General features: G+C 28.9%; 1 protein-coding gene across 34 annotated transcripts in view; it reads left to right on the forward strand.

The window, feature by feature from the left end:
- Window positions 1–22,800, forward strand: part of tmod (tropomodulin) — a 105,744-nt gene that overhangs the window by 67,757 nt on the left and 15,187 nt on the right. For 7 of the 34 annotated variants that reach the window (XR_015811346.1, XR_015811348.1, XR_015811347.1 and 4 more), the window contains exon 1: window positions 19,864–19,959. The exons of 12 other annotated variants lie outside the window; for them this stretch is intronic. Coding sequence is in view for 2 of the 22 variants with exons in the window: in XM_088197316.1 (XP_088053442.1) it covers window positions 20,152–20,160 (9 nt within the window). In the remaining 20 variants the exon portion in view is untranslated. Of the gene's footprint in view, window positions 1–19,860; window positions 20,161–22,671; window positions 22,746–22,800 lie in introns of those variants that run through there. 15 more of the 34 variants (XR_015811351.1, XR_015811350.1, XR_015811349.1 and 12 more) reach the window with 6 other exon arrangements.

Genomic DNA, 22,800 nt, shown 5'->3' on the forward strand with positions numbered 1-22,800 from the left:
AGAAAATACCATAATATACTAAGTCAGCATTATTATAAATATTCTTTAAGCACTAACTTTAGCACCAATTTAGGTTGCGCAGCGATTTCTTAAATCAAATATTATTTTTCTCTATGAGATGAAATAGCTCATTATTTAAAAAAATAATACCCTATAATAAATAATCACGATATTCATCAGTAAGATTAAGAAAATCTAGGAAACCCTAATGTGTAATGTCTGATCGAAAATATAATTATATAATAAACACTAATTCTGATTTCCCAGACACGATAAAAAATTAAAAAAACACTACGATGTATATTAGATTTTTGCCAGAATTTAAACCATTCTTCTATGGAGCTGGTTATGGTATTTAAATTTTTATTCAATTGTGAGAACTGTGCTTTTAACTAATCGGCATTCTAATGATTTTTGATATAGGGATTTTTTGAAAAATTCTTTTGAGCGTGTTAATTTTTAATTAGGTAAAGTTTGAGTTATTTAGTTATAAATTATTAGTATTTCAGGCACTCGTAGCCTTGTGTGTGTTTCGTAATCCAGTGATCTTTAAATATCGAGTTGAAAGCTAGAACAAGGTTGACGTGAAGAGAGAAGCGGCTGTTTTCTCGATCTTCTCAGTTTCGCTTGATGGTCGGCGTAGCTCCACTTAGTCTGAGTTCAAATGGAGTCTCCTATGTATATAAATGCTGACGAAAAAAAATCCGAATAGAATTATATGTGCTTAGAAATGATTGGTCTAACTACAAGATGTTTTCTTACCCACTCTTTTTAGAGATTTAGGGGTGTAATTTGATTGGTTAATTACTATCGTTTATCTTATAATAATATTGGCTCAACTATCAGAGTTTAAACAGGTGGAAATTTGGCAACCCAGCACTTTTCCATTATTTCCAATTGTTGCGCTTGTTAATGAAATACAACGGAATTTGTGACTGTAGGTATGCTTTCAGTTAATCTATCGAGTCTATGTACGAAATGCACTTATCGACTAATGTCATTTTGTTTATCGCGCTTTTAACGCGTTTTTGCACCATAGTTTTATCATGGCCAAAGCGTGCTTTATGGTCGCTACAAGTATTTTTTTTTCAATAATACCACAATTTTTCCATAAAAATTGCAATATTATTTAAATACTCCTTGGAAAATAAGGGATTCACTAATATCTGATCGCATTACAAATAATATGCTATATCATTTGTAAGGCACTCGAATTGTGTTTCTACGATTTAACAAATGATTTGCAGAATATAAGCCTTGATTTTATGTTTTTGATTTCTAAAAATATGAAAAAAATTAGGGATATGCTTTTGTGCATTACTCTTGAAGCTTTGTCAGCGTATGTATTATATACTGCTAGTATTTTAACGAAATTTGTTAATAAATGTTATTTTATAATATTTTTTATGGCAACCCAAATTATATAATCAGCAAGTAGTTCAAAAATTAAAAAAAGACTGATTTTCTAATCCTTTTGAAGTCTGACTCGTTCGATGTACATAGTCCCCAAAGTTTATTTATTATTTATAGCTCTAAATGATCTTACTTAAAAATCATCAAAATTAAAATTTACGTAGTGACTCTTAATACATAAACAACGTATCTTTATTTAGTCATTTCACCTCATTTTTCTAAAAATTGAAGACTAGTATTATTTAAATAAACCAATGTCGATGATTTAATAATACTATATGATATTTAAAATGGTAATTTATGGTAACTTCTTGTTATTTAGTAATTAGAAAAAAAAGGCATTTATATGAAGCAGTTTTTAATATTAAAAATAATTCACATTTTTTATATACTTTAAAATTCTTATTGTTAGTTAAGCAATCAACATATGTATATAAATATAGTTTATATATAATTTAAGGATCTGTACTTTTTTAGAAAAATAAACATAGCTTACTTTTGACCTTATTATTTTATTGTACTAAAGAATAAAATAGTTTAAATAGAGATCTTGATTATTATGGTTTTTAAATCTAACATATTTAAGACTTAATAATAATACATTATTATTACTGAACAAATAATGCAGGCTCTTAATATTTTAAGCATTTATTTTATTTTTGTATTTAGGAAAACAGCGAAAAACATATTGGTTACAATAATTAGTTCATAAAAAATATTTAAAGTAGCAATAGAAATAAAACATATTAATATGATACATACTAAAACATTTTACATTATTGATTATTGTTATATGCAATTATTTAGTTATAGCAAATATATTTTCACTGAAATTATTTTGGTTATAATATATTATAAATGTACATAATCCATAAACGTAAAGTATAAACCCAAAAGTATAAATCAATATGACATGTTTTTCCTCTCGTCTCAGCTCATTAATATTTTATGAATCGTGACTACTGCACTAATTAAATACTCATTAATTAAACTGTAATACCTAATGGTAATATATCATTGTTAGTGTAATAAGTTCATAATTATTGATTAATATGAATTCAGTACATAAAGCAAAACTATAAAATAATCTGAATATTAATAGATAATCCTTTAACGCTACCAACACGTGTTTAAATATTATACTCACTTTTTTAAAAACAAAATAGTTTTAATCTCAGACATAATTCATTGGCAACTTAGCATATTTTCGTGCAGCGAAACGATCGTAATAAATTTCGCTCAACATTGTTAGTGCCCATTTGTTGGTTTTAATAATGTGTAAATAATTATATATTTTTTTTTCAACAATCAAACTAATTTTCAACTCGGATTCTTACGAATTTACTGCGATTAAATAAAATAAGTTCAATGTACCATTTTTTCTAGCAATGGTTCTTATACACTTTTCCATGATTTTCAAACGTCAATAAACTATCTGGATCTTAGCCAGCTAATATAAACTCACTATATTTAAAGGAATTAAGATATTAAAAAATAAAATAAAAAATAACACGGTATTTATTTTATCTGAACTACATGGGCAAAATCGCAGCGAAAGGTCTACTCAAGGTTGAATTAAAAAAAATATATATGTCATTTGAGAAAATGTTATGTTTATGATTTCGCGTCCGGTATGTCAGAATCGTAAAAAATATAAATTTTTCATAAATCATATTTAATAAGATGACATAAATTTTAATTAAAATTGATAAATTATCCGAACTGGCGCCCGGCACTGTTTCTTTTATTGGATTAAGTAATAAGTTATCGAATTTAAGGATTAAATTTTTGCAGTACATGGTTTAGTTTGGATCTAATTTATAACGTTTTTTTCTAATAACACTAATAGTTCAGGTGCATTAGATCGACATAGATAATATACTTCAGTAAATGTTTGATAGATACATATACTTTTCTAGATCTTTTAATCGTTACATATAATCCTAAATAACTTATTTTTGGGTTTTAAGGCCGATAGGGTGTGAGTTTGCAGACAAATAGACGCCGAAAAAGCTAGTAACAGTTCATTTTAAAAACATAACTAAATTACTTAAAATGGATGAAGTAGAAATGGCAGATCCAGGAGTCTTCACTGGAGTGTCGAGTTGAATTATTGTCAGCTGTGATTTCGTGGAGCCGCTGGGATCTGTCGTGATGTGTCTGTAGCTCTCTGCCGTCTCTTCTAGTATGCTTTGTGACCATGTGTCACTTTTTTTATAATGCTGGTTCGAGACAGCTCAGGTGAATCATAGATAAGGACGTTTGCGGGTCAATTGCGTCGCTTCTTGGACACAACCACGAGATGTGTTTACGTTTCAAAATAGAAACGGTCCAGATGCTCACTCTGGCGATCGTTTACCAAGGGTTAAAGGACAATTGTCTTATGCGCTGGGTAGAATGTAAAGAGTATTTATGTGCTATTAGGTGGTTCGTAAAATATTTCTCTTTATTAATCCATAATTATTTATTTATTATTGTTTTATATTGCATTTATAAAAAAGTATAAGAAATGTTCTATTGCTTTGATTTATTTTACTAGTTTTTAGTACTATCATGGTTTATTAATTTATTTTTAAATATTTCTACTATAAAAGTTCGGTAATTTATTTTATATATTTTTAATATATTATTCGGTTCAGAGGCTCTCAATATTTTTATAAAATTTTAATAAATTATTAGTTGCTATGTTATTTATTTCGTACTTTCGAATTTATTAGTATTTTTTTTTATTAAAATCATTTTCATTGATTATAAATTTGAAAAATATTATATAAATATAATATTTTTTATTTATTGTTTCTTCAGTTATATATGTAAATATATAACTATTTGGGGTACTTCAAAAGAGTGAAAAATCGATCGCCGTACATGTACGGCGATGCCGCTTAAAGGGTTAACGTTATTGTTTGATCATAAGATCTCTTTATTATTGTTGTGTCATTAAAATTAGTTCTAAATTATAGCAAATTATGAAGGTGGTTAAAACCACAAGAATTTATTAAAAATTGTAATAACTACACACACTTTTGCTAAAAGACATTTTTAAACAAATTTTTTTATTGCCATTTATGTTTCAATTGTGTCATTTACGTATTAATAGATGTACAATATTTTAATGAAAAATTGTGGGTAAAAATGATTTTTAATTTATTTTTATATATATGAAAGCTCACAGTCCAGTTTTATAAAATACAACAATAAGTATTTAGGGTTTTGAATAAATTTATGTATTTAAAAAAAACATTGATCAATTTATGCTCGTGATAGTATTATTTATTAAACTTTTTGATTGAAATGACTTTTTCGATTATTTTAAATCGCCCGCTACCGTACAAGGAGGTGGGCCATTATTCGCTTGCGAATTGTGAAAATATTTGTTTATCGTAAATGACCTTGGCCGTGCACGTATTTTCGACCCGGCTGTATATATTGTACATATAATTCAGTTATATTTTGGCTTTACGCCGGACATATTACGTGTTAAGATCATTGTCGTTGACTATTTTTTCATTCAGGATTTATTTATTGTTTGAGCAAGATTTATGATCTGGAGTGATGACGGAAAACGATATATTTTTGAGCAATAACTCAAAACAAATGGTCGCAGATCAGTTGGTAGACCTATAAGAGGTGGTTCAGTATCAACAGAAAAAATAATAGCGTACAAAACGCAGTATTTTATTCAGTACTCAATCCATAATGGATATTTGAAGATGCTTTTGAGGGACCGATATGTTTAATTTTTCGCTGCGGTCAAATTGATTAAAAAATGAGGTCGCGCAATGAGGAAACGCGAAAAATTGCCTCTCCAGGAAGCCGTGCCAACGATCACAACGGACGTGCTTGTGCAAAAACCGGTGCTGGACTAAAAAATAAGAGCAGAACGTATTTTTGAACTTAATTTTAAAATTTGGACTAAAAACATGTAAATATAACGGGTATAAAGTAGAGCGGCGCTTTTTAGGAAACTCGATATTTCTATTGATGCGGACACTATTTTGTGGTCCATTTGAAGCGAAAGTGACTAGAAAATTATGAAAAACTATTATTCTCGAACAAACATATTATGTATTGTAGAATAATATTTAAATTAGTCATACTAATTTTAGCGACACTTATGCACTTTCTAATAGATGTATATTTAGTTTAACAACACTTAAGAATAAATATTGAAAAACTCTGTAATAAAAAATATTAGCCTAAACCTATAGTATCCCATTTACTTATTATTAACTAATTTCATTAAACATGCAAGAACATATTTTTAACAATTGATTCACTTTTAAGTGAAAGCATCTTTTTATTGTAAACTACATGCTCATATATGCCTCTTACGATACTTATAAACGTGCGCCACTTAACTCGTTTCTGAGATCAAATCTTTAGTTCTGATTTTACCATAAAATGTGCTTAGAATATCGATCATTTCTGAATTATGGCGAAAACAATTAGACGGTTTGATGTTAAGGTCCGAAAATCATCCATCAGACGCGCTAGCGTTTTGTATAATATTAATTTATAATACTTTCCATAGCATATTTTTCTATTCCTGATCTTAGTAAACATTTCATTATTTTACCAATCATGAGAATCGATGATCGATTTTTAAATGTTTTTGCAATGCAACTTTTTAGCGACACTTTTTTGTATAGGTTTCGATGATAATTTCTCTTTAATTGATTGTCTAATGGTGTCTACATTGCAGTGACCATGGAAAGACGCGGGCGATACCCGCGTTGATGGTCTAATAGCGCTTACAGTTACGGGTCTCAAGTTTTCTATACACGGTTTATCATCCTTTATGATATAATTACTTATAAACGTATTTAGGAATATATGTACATAACAGCATTCTTGAAAATAATGGACATTCTACTGAAATTTTTCATTATATTATATATATTTATTAATATATGAAAATTACATAGAGTTTAATTAAAATAATACTTATATCATTCAATGTTATTTAAGTGATAAGGAAAAGTTTGCTCAATGCTCACAAGTAAACGTCTTTAAAAATCATGATTTTACCTTCTGTAGCAAATCAATAACTTATTGTATTTTTAAATGCAATAATAAGTTTCGCCACCTATTTTACTCATATAAAAATATCTACAATTTACGATCTATGATAATTTTAATTATCTATAAGATCTTACTATGCTGTAATATTGATATTATTGTTGTATAAAAAATATTATTAATGAAAGTGGAACACAAAAAACGTTTAATCGAGATAACTGTAGAGGCATTATTCATGTTTTGATATCAATCATTTTTGTGTTACGTTTCTTAATATTAAAATTTTGCGGCTTGCGGTAATAATGTGGTGCTATAAAAAAATGTTTACAGACAACTTATTTATTAATACAGTAAAATTTAATCGATTTGCCTATGGAGCAAAAAATTTTATTTTATTATATTTGTACTTGGCATCGCCTGTGTAGCTTTATCCCTTATACTTCGTAACAAAAGTTTTTAGTCTGCTAGCTCATATTAGTGTTTTGGATGTTCTGCTCTTGATATTGTGACATTCTGACAAATTTATTGTCATAACTATAACAAGTCGCTTTAATCGAAGAAACTATGAGATTCTGGGAAAAAAATAAATCTTAATTTTTTTATATTTAGTACCTTAGTTTATAAAAATAGATTTTCGTTAACTGTTTATGACTTCTCTTTATAAAGAAAAAGTTTATTAAAACCTATTTTTAAATTGCTGAATCTTTGATTAAAGGATTATTGCTTATAAATGTGTCTCTCAGGATCATTTCAATGTTTAGTGAATTTAAATTCCTACTCTAGCATATAAAGGTAACAACCTAATTTGTGTTGAAAAAAATATACAAAATACAACACAAACATATCAAATAAAAAAAAATGCAATGTGTGGGTAAAATAAATTTAGAACGAACATAAATCCGAAAAAAAAACATGTTTTTTTTAAGAATCAGTTCAAAGTAACGTCTGAACACCATATCTCAAACGTATTCGTATAAACTGATCCATTGAATTAGGTAGAAACTCAATATTATAAAAAAAAACGCTGGGATATGACTTAGTATATCGTAATTTTTAATTTTCAGTTAGCTAGTATACTTGGTCATAGGGAGTTTCATGCATATCGTAAATTAAAATTAATACTAAAACATGCGAGTTAACTCGTCCATGAGGAAATTGGATAATATTATATATTTTAGCAAGTATACTCGTTTATGAAGATTAAGCGGTTATAACTGTTAGCTTCTTCTTTGTATATTGTCTTTTCAATTAAGTAAAATAAATGTGACGCAATTCATTGCATGAATCATATTGATTTTATTGACTTTTTTGTTGCAATTCGTTACAGGTACTGAGATAAATATTTAAATTACGATATGTAAATGAAAATTCTTTGGAAAAGCAATTATTAAATCCACAGTATATTATTAACATGCATCTTATTTTTTAAAAAATATGGATAAATAATCTCATGTTTCGATGAGACATGTACTCAAAAAATCTGCAAAAAATTCAATATCCATATTCTTACACGCATAAAAAGCAAATGGAAAACCACCACGTTGTGACCTATTTCTTATTATATAGTAAGTCACATACGATCCGTTGACAAGCAAATAAATCTGAGTAGAAAATATGTGATAATACAATATTAATAATGTGAGATAAGCATTTTCCTAGAATTAGTTTATTAAATTTTATATTATGTAAGTTATTTGATTGATTGCCATTAGTATGTGAGCCATCATACTTGGAAGTACCATAAGATTAAATTCTGGTTCGCTGATATTTGTCTTGTTTTAACTAGCAATGCGTATGTCGATGGCGAATGAGTGACGTGATTAGCTTCATTTGAGTAGAGAGGCTTCATAGAAGGTTACGTTTAGGAAAATTTTGAAGGTGGTATCAAAAATGTATAGATGCTCTGTGATTTCCATCATCTAATGATGTTTTCGGCGATAGCTATGAGAAGCTGGTACAATTCACGTAAGATGGTACATATGTATGATCTGTCTAAAGAGTTGAATTCAAATATGTGTTAAGGACAGTCTAGACTTGATTAATCCATTGTTCCAAAGCTACTTTTACTGTCTCGGAAGAAACGTGTCGAAAGACGTCGTAGAATAGTGCGATGACGACGTATGGTACGGTGGGATATGGGGATGCCGGAAGAGATGACGACGGGCCTATTGGTCGTTAACGTCCCGGCAGATGCACTAGGTCAAGTGCGGTAAGGCCAGTGGCCGGACTATAAATAAGCGCCACGGAGAGCGCCGATCGCCAATTATAGCCAGTTGGGCGGCTGCCAGCCAGGATCGCCGTCTGCGCCCCCCGTCGCCCCCAAACATAATAGCCCCACCGCTGCTGCTGCTGTTGCATGCCCACGTGTCTCGCCTTCTCTCAGGGCTACTTATAATCTTTACAACATTTTGATTTTGAATCAGACAGGCAGCTGCATGACAAATTAACTTCTAATCTTTGTTCATACAAAGATAATACTTGAATTTGCTCGTGGTAGCATGGAAAGTCGATATAGTTTCAATATAGATTATTTTTTAATCTATTCTTGCAATCACACCACAGTAATGAAAAATATTTTGAAACATTCCACCAAGTTGGTACTTTGGGGTGGAAACAGAATATGTTATTGTCTGTAACTCTTCTTAAGATAATAGTCTCTTGCGTAAAGGTCATAATATCAGATGGTCCCATTGCGATTTTTAAGGTACGGGTAAAATGAGCTAAAAATTAAAACATGTAATATTTTTACGAAATTATATATTCTCCATCTTTTTCTACATGTTGATCAATTTTTTTTTTGTGATTCAAAAATAATGTATTTTTTCGAAGATAATTTTTTATATACATTTTTGAGAAAAATATTTTTCTACCTAAAAACTGTTGCAGGTATGTCTGAAGAATATGGTATGTGAGAAACAAGTTCCTAAGAAAATCCATTGATTTTTTCTATCGTCTTCTTGGATACATGAGGATGAGCACCGTCATGATGTAAAAGTACCCTTCTTTAATTTCTAAGGGATGATCTTTTTTATGGTCTGAGTCGCGTTTAAACGAATTAATAAGCAACAGAGTCTGGAAATTAGTGACATATATACAATTAATTATACATTATTATGTGTTATGTAATCAACAGATAACTTAAGACGAGCAAATCTAATACCTAAATAAACTAAAGCAAGGTTAAATCATTACAATTGATATACTTTGAAAATTGAAGAATATATATTTATAAATAGATTATATTCATATGTATTATTCGGCACCGACATAACCGCGCAAAGTCAAAACAAAATTAATTTTATAACACGGTTTTTACTTATTAATAATTACAAATATGTATAGAAAAAGGAAGGCGTCTCGCTACCGCTCGCGCCGACTTTCATTGTAGAACCAAACAACCTAACCTTTTTTTAATGCTATTGTATTGATTTATTTTCATTTCGGTATATTTTGTAACTATCCAGCATCATCCAATCTATGACTAACTGTTCAAAAAGCGAATCACTAGTGATAGAGCTGTCCAGAAAACAAAATAATTAGAATTAAAAAATTCATTTTCTTTCATTTTATTCAATTTTATAATTTTGATTTGCGCGGCAATGTCGGCGCGGCTTTATCGTCGCGGCAATGTCGGGGTTGTATTGCGCGGGATTGTTTTACGCGGCTATGTCGGGGCGGCTTAGTCGGCGCGGGATTGTCCGGCGCGGCTTTGTCGGGTCCCCGTATTATTCAATACATCTATATAAAAAATAAATTTCATGAACATTTACATATAGACAATTAGAATAGATTATTCACGTAGAGTGAAATTTCTGGATATTATTTATATAACGTAAAAATATAGAATACGTCACTCATAAACTGTTATTTTTTCCTGTTTAATCGTAAAGATCTAATTGGCTTTTGTGTGTTACTAAACTGTAATTAAACATACTAGTTTCCCACAAAATTTGTATGAATTTAATGAAAATTTATTTTGTGATATTTTGTAATATATAAATATTTACATAACACGCAGATCTAAATATTATTATAGTCCTATTTATTTATATAATAATAGTTTCTCACAGTAAATTGCGTAAGAATAGTATAATTAATCCACAAATGTGCTTTGCTATTTTTGAGTATTGATTTTAGTATAAATTATAAATTTTTATTTAACCCACTAATTTTAATTTGTGCAAAATAAATATAGGTTTAGCATTTTGTTGAATATTTCATAGGTAAAGTCTTCTAGCTGAATAATGAATAATGGGCTCACATAAGAAACCTCAAATAAATCACATAAAGACGACTAATCTTTACGCTTTTTATAAGACTTATTGCAGTTGTAAAAAATAAATTTAAGGCAGATCCTAAAAAAATAATTGGTAAATCTTTGTTGATATTTTCCATAAAAATAATTAGTTTCGATCGAATTAAACCATTATTATTATCTTTAAATAATAACTCGATCTTCAACATTTAACTGAGGTTCCATAGGTACAATTAAACGAAGCATATGTTACTAATTAAAATGTATTTATTAATTTATTACTATTTACATTTAATATTAATATAATAAGACGATTTTAGTTGTATGTTTAGTTCACATAACATTTTGTTAAAAAATCAGGATTATTTATAGCGTCTTTAGCTATTTAAAAAAATACATAACCTTCCACTTTATTTTAAGTGAGATCAAAAAGTAGTATTATTTTCGATTTTGATCAATTATAACAATTAAACTTATATATGTTTTATTCTCTAGATTTCTGCAGGATTAGTTTTTTCTTAATAGTTTCAATACTAGCATAACATCATTCATTACTTTTCTATAAAAATAAAGTACATTATCATTAATATAAAATCAGTCGTACCATTATCTATACGAAAGACAGAATTAACATTAAGCTATACATAGATATGTAAATAAAAATAATCAGCATATTTTTATCTTCTTTACTTAAATTTATTTTATTTTTTTTGTTAGCACCCCTGGCTTGTGTGCAACTCTTCGCTTACATTCATCAGCTCAGAATTCTCGTTTGAGATCCTTTTCATGCTATCGTTAGTTTCCTACAATGTTGTTTTCAGTGTATAACAAATCGGTTATTTCAGACGTGAAGATGTGTTGCTAAGATGTTATGTGGCTTTAATGTTTTTTTGGGAGATTGAATGCTGCATTAAGTTTTATCTTGGGAGCTGTATTAGCGTCAAAGTATTATGTTCAAATATATATATATATATGAATATTTTATTCTAACTAACTTATATTTGCGAAAACTAAATTTTTATGACGACAATTTATGAGGCAAGAATATCATTATACGCTCTTAAAAGTTAGTTAAAGATCAAAGATTGTTATCTTAATAACAATTATGTTAACTCGAAACGGAAATATGTTCAAAGCCAAGAAGCTTGTAATTTAATTTTTAAATGAACTTTTAATATTATATTGACCTAAAACAGCGGTCGCCAAAATCATTTATCATTTCATATATAAACTAATACAGCGGTTGGCAAGCTATAGATCCACTAACCTGCAGTGTAAAAATTTCTTGATTTATACATAATTATCTATCTTAAAAGCTAAAAGTTTATATTGATAACGAGCTACTGATATATTGGGAGTAACCGTTTTGGAACCACGGACTTGATAGGCATTGTATTATATGTATATTTTTAGTGTGCGGTTTTAGTTCCGTGATTCATCAAACCAAAGTAGTTTTTATTTAGTGTTGACCCACTGAGTACATACAATAAGTATATAGCTAACATTTTATATTTATAAAAAATATATTAAATATAAATATTTCACTAATTATGTTTGATATTAAATTCCAATAAAAAACTAAAAAACAAAGATCAGATTTCAAATTATATATAAAAGGGAATTTATAAATACCTGATTTGAGTTATTTGCTCTTAATTATAATAGTAATTTGTATTTTGGGTCAGCGCTTTTCAAACATTAGTAAAAGAAAGCTCACACATATATACTAAAAGAGTTTATTGTGATTATTTTTAACGTACAATTATTAAAAAAAACACGCACACGTTGTTTTAACTAAGTGTTGTAAAGATCGTCCAGTCTAGACTTTCTAATCTTAATGTGTATCTTAATAAGCGATCCGTTGGAAATGATCTGGGTTGTAAACTGGAACATGCAGATGTCAGAGATATGGAAAACGTGATTATACTTATAAATAAATGTCACTTGCATGTAAAAAATATGATAACAACATAGTAGTCATTTTTTACCAAATTTAAATTGAGATGAATGGATCAACTAAGATAGCGTGAAGCAGAATAAAATGGTTTAAGCTCGTCTTAGTTATCATTAATTATAACATACAACCTGTAATTAACGCTAAAATTGTGTGATAAGTACATAGTATTAAATAAAGTGAGGCAAAAGAATGCACTTACTTTTTGATACCACAAAAAAGTGTATTTAAATTTATGTCTCAAATTATTCAAGCTCTTTATTTTTAATTTCATAAGGTTTTTAATTATATATATATAATAAAAAAAATATGTAATAAAATCTTTTTAACTCCAAACAGTTTATTATGTAGAACAATGTAATGATAAATATATAAAAAAAATTATAATTCTTATCAATGTAATTTTTAAAAATATTTTTTATATAAATAAGTATTTTTTTTTAATTTGCAATCAAATTTTAATACAAACGGAGCAAAGTACTACTTAGAAAGCGGGTGCTTTTGAAGGCAATGTTCCGCTACTTTTATTTATTGTATGTATAAAAAAGGCTGAAGGAACTTATACATTAAATACATCAGTACATACATCTCAAACGATTGTAGTTTAGTTCAGATTCATTATTTGAAGTCCAATTTTACTTTTTTATACACATATTTTTCCTATGATTTTTTCCAGAGTCAGGTACCGGGCATTTGCCCCCTCTCATCCCCCCTCTCAGCAGGTCTGCTTCGTTTTACTCTGTTGTAACGCATTGGGCTAACATATGTCATGTTGCAAGTGGTTTTTATTAAAAATACAACAATTCAAAACACACATTTAAGCACAACTGTGGTACAACTAAAGTTTGATAAACTTCACACTGCAGTGCTTCTATTTTTAATTTCTTTGTATTTTTACTTTTAAAATTCCGTCGTATTTTTTCAATCGATAATAAAATCATTTTTTCAGAATATGTTTTAAAAAAATATGTCACACATATAGCGAAACATATTCATAATAGTATCTACAAGGCTTCGCCACACAATGTAATGATTTGAAGATCACTGACCCAAATGGCACACACCGTTTGCACACTGACCACAAGAAAACCAGTATGACATCATTGCAATCCCCAAGACACAGCTTCTCAACATTTCGCGAGCCACAAACGACCCAATGATTCATAGCCGTAAAACTGCATTTCGGATGCCCTCTTTCGACACTTACCTTGACTTGAAACATACCCACATAAAAACTCGTTTTTTGGACTTGCGGATATCTCGAAACGAATACGCATCGTATACTAAATACTAAGTGCATTGCAAAATACGTTATCTCCACACAATGCCGGTTGTAATTAAAAGCAACTGATGCTAATCTAAATTGCCTAATGTTTCCCTCGATTCGTTGCTAGGGAAATTTTGGGGAATTTACATACAGTCGCGGTTCGGTGATTCACTACACGGTTCAGGTAACTTATTAAGGGCGTTCTGCAGGTGAACGTACTGTGTAAGTTTTTTTATTTCGTCTTTACGACGCCGCAAATTATAAGACTTCCTTTGGTGAGTAAATGTGTCATCGTTGGATATTCTCTAATTCAATAACCTTTCTTGCGTATGTTTTTGATACATTTTAACTAAATATCAATATTTTTAGTTATCAGTGATGTTCCATAAACATTATTTGTTGAATTATTTTATCTTTATTATAAAGGTTATATCAATTTGTAACTAATTTATTATCATGGCTAAAGCAATGCTAAATGGGCTAAGCATAAAAATGCTCTTTAAAGGTTAGTGTGATTCTAGAAATCATTATAGAGCTAGAAACGTTAATGGTTAGTTTCGTCTTTATTATCTTGGCAATTGAGTAAAATAAATGTGCCACAACTATCATCGTTTTTATCTAATTTTGTTAAACATTGATTAGCACTAATTTTTTCAAGCCATATAGTGAAAAAACTGATCAAAAATCGCTTTCACCTAAAATTTTTTAGTATTTTGAAAAAATCATTGCAGGATATATACTTTTACTTATGTCATATTGATTCGATAAAAAAGTCTAATCAATCTGTTTCTATATTTTTTACCAACGCGATAGACCAGTGGTTTAAGTCGGTTACAAATACCTGAAGGGCCTGGGTTTTATTTCCATAAAACACCTATTGTTTTACAATTTATAACATGTCTGGGAGATCGTAATTAGTGATTTTTATACAACTTTATTAATTCTGATCGATCATCATGAACTTTAGCCTTGAAATTTTACACATTTAGCGCACGTTTATGGTGATAGAAACAGGGCGCGTGTCTCTGCTTGATGCATGCTTAGAAACGTTTTCTTCTTTCGTTTAAGTGAGCCTAATGATCGATGTGTAAATGCATCATCAAGGGAATATTGCTAATATATTTTTGTACATAGCTAGTAGTATAAGTCGGTGACAAATACCTGAATATCATGTCTGGGAGATCGGATTTAGTAATGATATATCATTATTTTTCCGATCGATTTTCATAGCTTAGTTTTATCTAGCTTTTTTAATCTCAAAGTTGAATATTGTGGTGAATAATTAAAATAAAATCAAGCTAGATCGTTCATAGTGACATAAATTAATAGTTTATAAATAATAAAATGTATGTCACTGATTTCTGATGTCTAACTACATCCGTTATTGTTGATTGTGTTGATTCCACTGTAACGTATTGGACTAACGCTTGTTATGTTTACAATAATTAAATAAATTTAAGAAACAAATTTAAATAATTGAGTTTTGTGTAGTTTTTGTTATACACACGATAATTATAATATGTGTATTTTTTTAAATATTTTAATCTATTATACATTTACGAAAATCTAGTCTTTCTTTTTAATTGAATAATATTAAATGTCCGATCTAACCATATGGAAAATATAGCTGTAATATTACGTACGTATGTTTAAGAAACTAGCGAATGCGGTAGCTCTGACGCAATTTGTTTTGTTTGCGTCGGTTAAAAAATGCGATAACTCAGTGCATAAAAAATGCATATATAATACATAGCGATCTATGCAAATATATATTTTATTTTAAGAACATGCTCAATTAGTACTGTTTATTTAGTAGAACTACACAGCTCATACAGTCAACTTTGGCAACAAACGATCTGAAAATGTTTTCAAGTACATTAATAATATATAAAAGTATCTGGTTCGTCGAAATTTTGACAGAATCACTTTTAGCATATTTGCAATGCAAAAGTGTAGTAAATTCGTTGCTGTGTTGAAATATTTACAATTTCTCTGGCACCATTCCTATATATATATATTCCAGTAATCATTTATCTCAATGTTCAGAATGTTAGGTTAGGTTTGCTTACATTATGCTAAGTTGGGTTAGATTCTGTTTGTTTGTCTGAAAGCTTACAGAACATATGGTTCAAATCTTCTGTTCAAATATCTGACTACATGGAATTTTATTTGTTGGAATTTTATGATATCCTTGAGCTTATGCTATTATTTTATCTTATCTGTTAAATATAATATAATAGATTGATCGACAAAATGTCGGTTAAACATAACTCAATAATATGACATATTTTTTCACAAATATGCTAATGAAAAAATACATCATTATTTTGTGGCAGAATCATGCTGTAACTCGGCTGTAATGACCTAGTGAACGAAGGTTGCTCTCGAGACTTCCTTTGATCTTCTTGAATAACGGGACATTTATCGCACGATCCGACTAGGTCATTATTCACAGTCGAATATCTTTGGTGTTTATTCCCGTGACAGTTGTCCAGGTGTGTGTATCTAGATCGCAAATAAACAATAAGCATCAAGGCCAAATGCAACCGTTTTATGACAATTGATTGCAACATGATATAACCAGGGCTCAGATAACACACGAAGTGATAAGAAATAAAAATGACACTAATTTAACGCGTAAGATATAAAGTAGAAAAAACTTAATAATGCTACCGTTATAATAAATATATATGAAAATATCACATCTGCAAAAAAGCAAATTTTCATATAAAAAAATTGAAAGCATCACTGATTTTTCCTGTGTGAGGAAATGAAGAACCAGATAAATATATAAGATTTAACTAATTCAAAATTTTATTTTAGATAAGATTTTGTATATACGCCTCTTATCCAACACTCCTTTGAAACTTTTAGAGTCAGTAAAACATTTAAATAGATTATATTATAATTTTATATTTTATAGCATCAACGATTTACGATTTATAATTAAAATACTTTCTTATCAAATGCTTTCTGAACCCATTACAATAAAGCTATATAAATATTGTTTTATTACAATGAATTTTTGACCTTGAAATCTTAAACACAAAGCGTACTTGCATGGTGATAGAAACAAGTCGCTTCTTTCTGATTGCTGCTTTCTGCTGATCAATAAAAAATTGTTAAAGCTGTTATTATATTTCTGTACATAACCAGCACAATAGAGCAGTGGTATGAGTCGGTAACTAATACTTGAAAGACCTCGGTACGAGTCCCATATGGACCTTAGTGTTTTTTAATCACACCTGTTTTTTAGATAAGCGTTAAATGATGATAATGGGGGGGTCTTTCCATCATTTTGTTTTTTCAACGAACAAATTCTATGAATTCGGTCATAGTAAATACCGCCACAAACATTTTTTTCACAAATGTTTTTTGAAAGCATTTTTTTGTTGAGAAGGATCGCCTCATTGTCTCGCATTTCGAAACAAAATAAAGGCGCATAAATCATATATTTTAGAGCGGCACTAGACACTTGAGTATATTGAGAGAAAATATTACTGTTTCAATCAATTTTTTTTTAAATTTATTTCAGTTTATTATTGGGCATATTCTAGTATATGCTTGAGGTATATTCTAGTATACGCGTTAAATATTTAGTAAAAACAACTTCATGTAAGTTGTATTGAAGAGCTAGTTCTTAAAATGTGTACTAATATTTTTTATCACATATTTTCTACGTAATTCATTGGAAACGTCAGATTTCATTGCTGTTTATTGTTGCTATTGGGAAGAATCTTGTTGTGTCGGTATCGCGAGCGATTAAGAACATCGTTCGATTCGTATCTAACTTTCATCGTGGCGATAAATTTTACCTCAGCTCCAAAAAAATCCATCATATCCACGCGAAAATGCTGAAAGTTTGCCAACATCTAACGCCTTCAGCTTTTCTCAGTTTTGAATCAAACAGAAACGCGACCTTGCAACAACCAAAGCGATACAGACGAACGCCGTTAATGACTCATTTTTAATTCTATGAAAAATTTCCATCGTTTCACTTTTCTTCAAACAACTTTTCTTGTACACAAACACAATGCCCAATAAACTGAATTTGTTTTCCGTGAGCTAACAATGAGCTATTGTTCTGATCGAGCGTCTCGTATCGTTAGTGATAATTTAGCTCGGCGCAAGAGCGTGATAGTAAGGTTCGCTTCGTGACTTAAGTATTATATATCCTTGCTTTGTGCTACCCTTTGTGTGAATCGTGAATGTCTAAGGTAGACTAACGCTATTTGCATCTAATTGTTAAAACGTGATCGCATGAAATGTGACGAAAATCGAAATGTTTATGTTCAAAAGATAAACAATGAGAAACACTTGTCCATATTGATTGTGAACGACGGTCGTCAAGTGCATAATGATTAAATATTTAATTTTTTATGTTTTTCATATAAATTCTAAATTGCATTGTGTGTATGTTTGTATTTAGTACACACCTACATTTGTACAAATGGTTATTTTACATCCAAATATTACACATTAAAGTTTAATTCATGTGATAAGTTCAATTTATTTATTAATTTATAGCATGATTTTAAAAACGGTTGCCGTGTTCATTTAAATGGCCTATGACCATTAAACTGTGCATTAATTTAATAATATATAAATACTATTTATTACAATATTACTACTTTTTCTGTAATATTAAAAAATCATGAGATATTTACATTTAAAGTACTGTACGTATTTCTTAAGCCACCTTAATCAGATTGTTTATAACCAGCACGATATACATTTATGTATATGTAGTGATTAAGTCGATGAATACTACCTAAAAAAACACAAGTGTTTTTAATTTTCTATCGTATTTGTGAGGTCAGATTTTCCTTATTATGTAAATATAATTCTCATCGATCCTTATAAATAGATGTTTTCTAGTTTTTTCTAATCTCACTGATGAATAATTAAAATGTAATAAAGTGATGATGATTATTATTTAATGATTAGTATTTGTTGATTAGGTCTACCCAGTTGTAACTCATTGGGCTTATGCCTCTCATGTCACAATTATTAATTTACATTTAAAAAACAACTTTTCTGAAAAAAAATACCTAGTAAACATATTCGCTAATTTTGTTACCCATACAAAAAATTCTACTTGATTGTTGCGGCCATATTATCTTAGTGCATATATTGAACTGCAAAAAATAGAAAATCTAGAGTGTTTTATTTATAAATATAAATTATATATTATATACTGTCTAATTGTAAGAATTACTGTTACCAAAAACAATAAATAGTCTTATTATTCGTATATATATATCGAATAATATGCTACCATTGTTTTATTAAACTTCATTCGAAATTGTATTAGTCATTGGTTTAAAATTTGTTGATGAATCGTAATTGATGAAAAATAATTGAATTAGTTTATGATCGTATATGGGTTATACATTAATAATAACAGAGTCATACATACTACAACTTATTTTCAAATATAAAATTTGAATTTACTTATAATACATTTGTATGAAAGTATTTGGGTTGACAAAGTAATTAAATTTATGCAACGTATAGATTTGACATGAATGTTTTTTTATAAATAAACAATTGGTCTTAAGACTCTTGATAACGACCACTACCGATATTTAAGCGTCAATCAAATACACATTAAGAATATTAGTACATAAAAAATGTAATTGTAGATAATCTGACATTCGTGACTTACATACATATACATATTATATGTATGTATGTGTAGTGTATCATATGCTTAATACATGGTCACTATTCAACTTATTTTATCGCAAAGCGCTCGAGGCTTTAAATAATTGCAAAATTAAAAAATAGAGCAACACAACATTATTTGTTATGTTAGTTTTCAATATAAAGATAATATTTTCAATTTTGGTTCAAACCTCACGTCGATCATTATCATTCCCTTCAACAGTAGTGCAGTGCATTGTACGCTTATACTGTTATAACAACAATCCCCCCTTTCTGTTTTCTTGGTTACTAAATGCGATAGGCGGTGGGTGTGCGAGAATTGTGCCTCATTTGTTCAATTCGAACAGTTGCGGTCGGTCGCTTGCGTCACCGCCATATTTGGTATGACTTTTAATCTGTTCGTTTATCGAATCTACCGCGACACACGCAAAAGTGTATACAATAAAAAATAGTATAAAAATAGACATTGTGCAATTCATAACCAGTGATTAAATTAATTAAATATCAATTAATTAAATAATATTTTATAAATATTCATCAAATATATTAAGTGAAAACGTGCAAGTGATACAAATGCTAAAAGTATGTTCAAGTTTATTTAAATAATTTAAGAATATAAAATTTTCACGTTATAATACGTTCATGTATGATATCATGTGTGCTTAATTGAAACCGCGCCTATATTTTATGATATACGTATGAGTGTTTTTTTAATATATATGATATATATTATTATTAATAATAATATTATTGTTATTGGGGTAGTATTGTTACTAATAATAAAAGTGTCAGGGGGAGATTATCGTTGTTATGCAATAGGGGAGATCGTATTATTTTTTACTTTTAATTAATTATTATATTTATTAATAGCAACATTGAAAACACTGACTGATAACGCTCACGTACTAAGCGCATAGAGAAATATCAGATTTACCATAAATTTGGTTAACATCAAATGAAAGCCTTTCATGTTGTAACTGGTGTATATTTTTTTTTCATAATGAAAAAATATACGTTTCTTATAAATAATGCGTGGTTAGTGAAACTAAAAAATACAATTTTCTCGAGTAAAACAATATTTCTAATTTGAAATTACATTTTTTTTAATTGTAACGTTCTATTAGTTTTACCAAATTTGAACAGCAATATATGATCATGCAGTAAGAATTTTTATTGTTTTTAAATAACATGTTGGTAATAAAATAAATTAAATTAAAATATATACTCTTTTGTAATTGTTGTTAGTGTATAATAACCTAAAGTTACTAAAAAATAAAACAGTGTTGTAGTGCTAAATAATGAAATACTGGAACGCTGATTAATTTTAATATTATTAGTATTCCCTATTGAGGTAATCATGAAAATTATGATTTTTTTGCAACAATACAATGATGATATTCAGTTAAACATACTCATCAAAAACAACTCGAGTGCCACTATCGTTATTGAATCAGCTTATATTTTCATTTTGATTTTTTTATTATCAGGTTATAATATTGCTTGCATGATACATTTATATGTATAATAGTTAAATAAAAAAGTTATTTTAGTTATACTGCAGGCTTAGTGTATTGTATTCGCAATTCAAGAACTGCTCGCTAATGACTCAATGGCGGCATCAGCGAGCAGTTCTTGAATTCTGGAAACGTAATAACGAGTAGCGTAATCCGTATGCCACTGGACTGATAATCCAAAGGCCTGGGGTTCGGGTCGAGCAGCAAAAGAGCGTGCTTTTATTAAGAACATGAAATTATAAGCTGTAATTTTAGTTTATTAATTTCCAAATATAAGTAATTGGCTTACGGACTTTGTTTTACGTCTGTTCTTTTACCACTAAATTATATGGGTCGAATATGTTTACCCCGCTGAAACGCATTGGGCTTACGCCTGTCGAGCTATAACGAAAAATTGACAAAAATATTAAAAAAACAACATAGTATAGTAGTTTTTACTTTACTATTGAAAAATAACTTTGTTACCATGTAGCGCCATTTTTTATGTGTTATATTGTAAATAAGATACATTTACTACGAGCTCCTTTTTTTTAAGAGATTTTAAAGATTTACTTAGCTCATTAGCTGCGTGAAATTTGGAGATAATTTTTCGATCGATGAGAATTTTCCGATAAGCGTAACGATTAATCCACAAGAGTCCGTAACATTGTAATATTTTACTAATAAGTTTTCTTTAGTGAAAATTTTTTAATTGTTTTTTTTTCTATAAAAAAAGGTATTAGTTTTAATTATCAGGGCTGTGGAGTCAGAATCATTATAAGTAAACAATTATTTATACAAAATATTATGAATCAGTAAAAGTTTTATGATTTCTTTTGATAAAAATATTGCTATTTCTTGAAGAAAATGATATAATTCAATAAGTCGCGCAGCGAGAAGTTTTACAAAATTTTATTAGAAGTTGCTTTTTAATAAAATGTTATAACTTCTAAAAGATCGTACATTCATACAAAAATATGAACATACAATCAAAATCACATAAACTAGTATAATTAATGAAATTCTCTTGCTTCCATATTTGTTTTTAATAATTATCATAGTTTTTCTCTCTGTGGCTTGCGCCATTTTACAAAATCCGTGACAACTACTTTTAACATTATATAAAATTTGCATTTAATAGATCATATTTTTTTGTCTGACTCTGCAGTCTTGTAGTTAAACAATAATATGCCCGTTTCGTAAACTTTTATTGTGAAAAAATTATACTGTCTTTGTACGGATAAAGCAACAAAATATTTTTATATTTTGTTAAAGTTAAAGTAAGCTATTAATGAATTTCACTGTACAGTTTTATTAAAATTGCTAAGGTAGCTTATTGCGCAATACTAGACTCAAAATTTTGTATTTCGCGAGAATTTTGCCCCTCCCATTTTACGTTTGATAGATTTTGCCATTGTCTAAAAACAAAAAAAGCTAAAATTGAACTACGTTTACCAGTTCTAAAATAGTTGTGTATTTTACTATCTTAGGTTATTGAAGAAAAAAATTTACGATTTTGAAAAAAATAGTAATATTTTTGTTTTTATATATTTATGTAACTGGCCTCCGCTTAATAAGCAAGTGTTGTCGGCGATAGTGACAAATATGTAATTCGATCCGGTGTTAGGTTATGGTCGCCAAATGCGAGGTTAAGTTCTGATTAAAAAAAGCCGGGTGGGTGTTGTCTCCCGTTCGAACGATCGAATTCGGGGCTCGTTCGTCGGAGGGC

Source organism: Plectrocnemia conspersa, unplaced genomic scaffold, assembly GCF_051122295.1.
Source record: "Plectrocnemia conspersa isolate PC_06_02 unplaced genomic scaffold, ASM5112229v1 ptg000011l, whole genome shotgun sequence".
Taxonomy (NCBI): Eukaryota; Metazoa; Arthropoda; class Insecta; order Trichoptera; family Polycentropodidae; genus Plectrocnemia; species Plectrocnemia conspersa.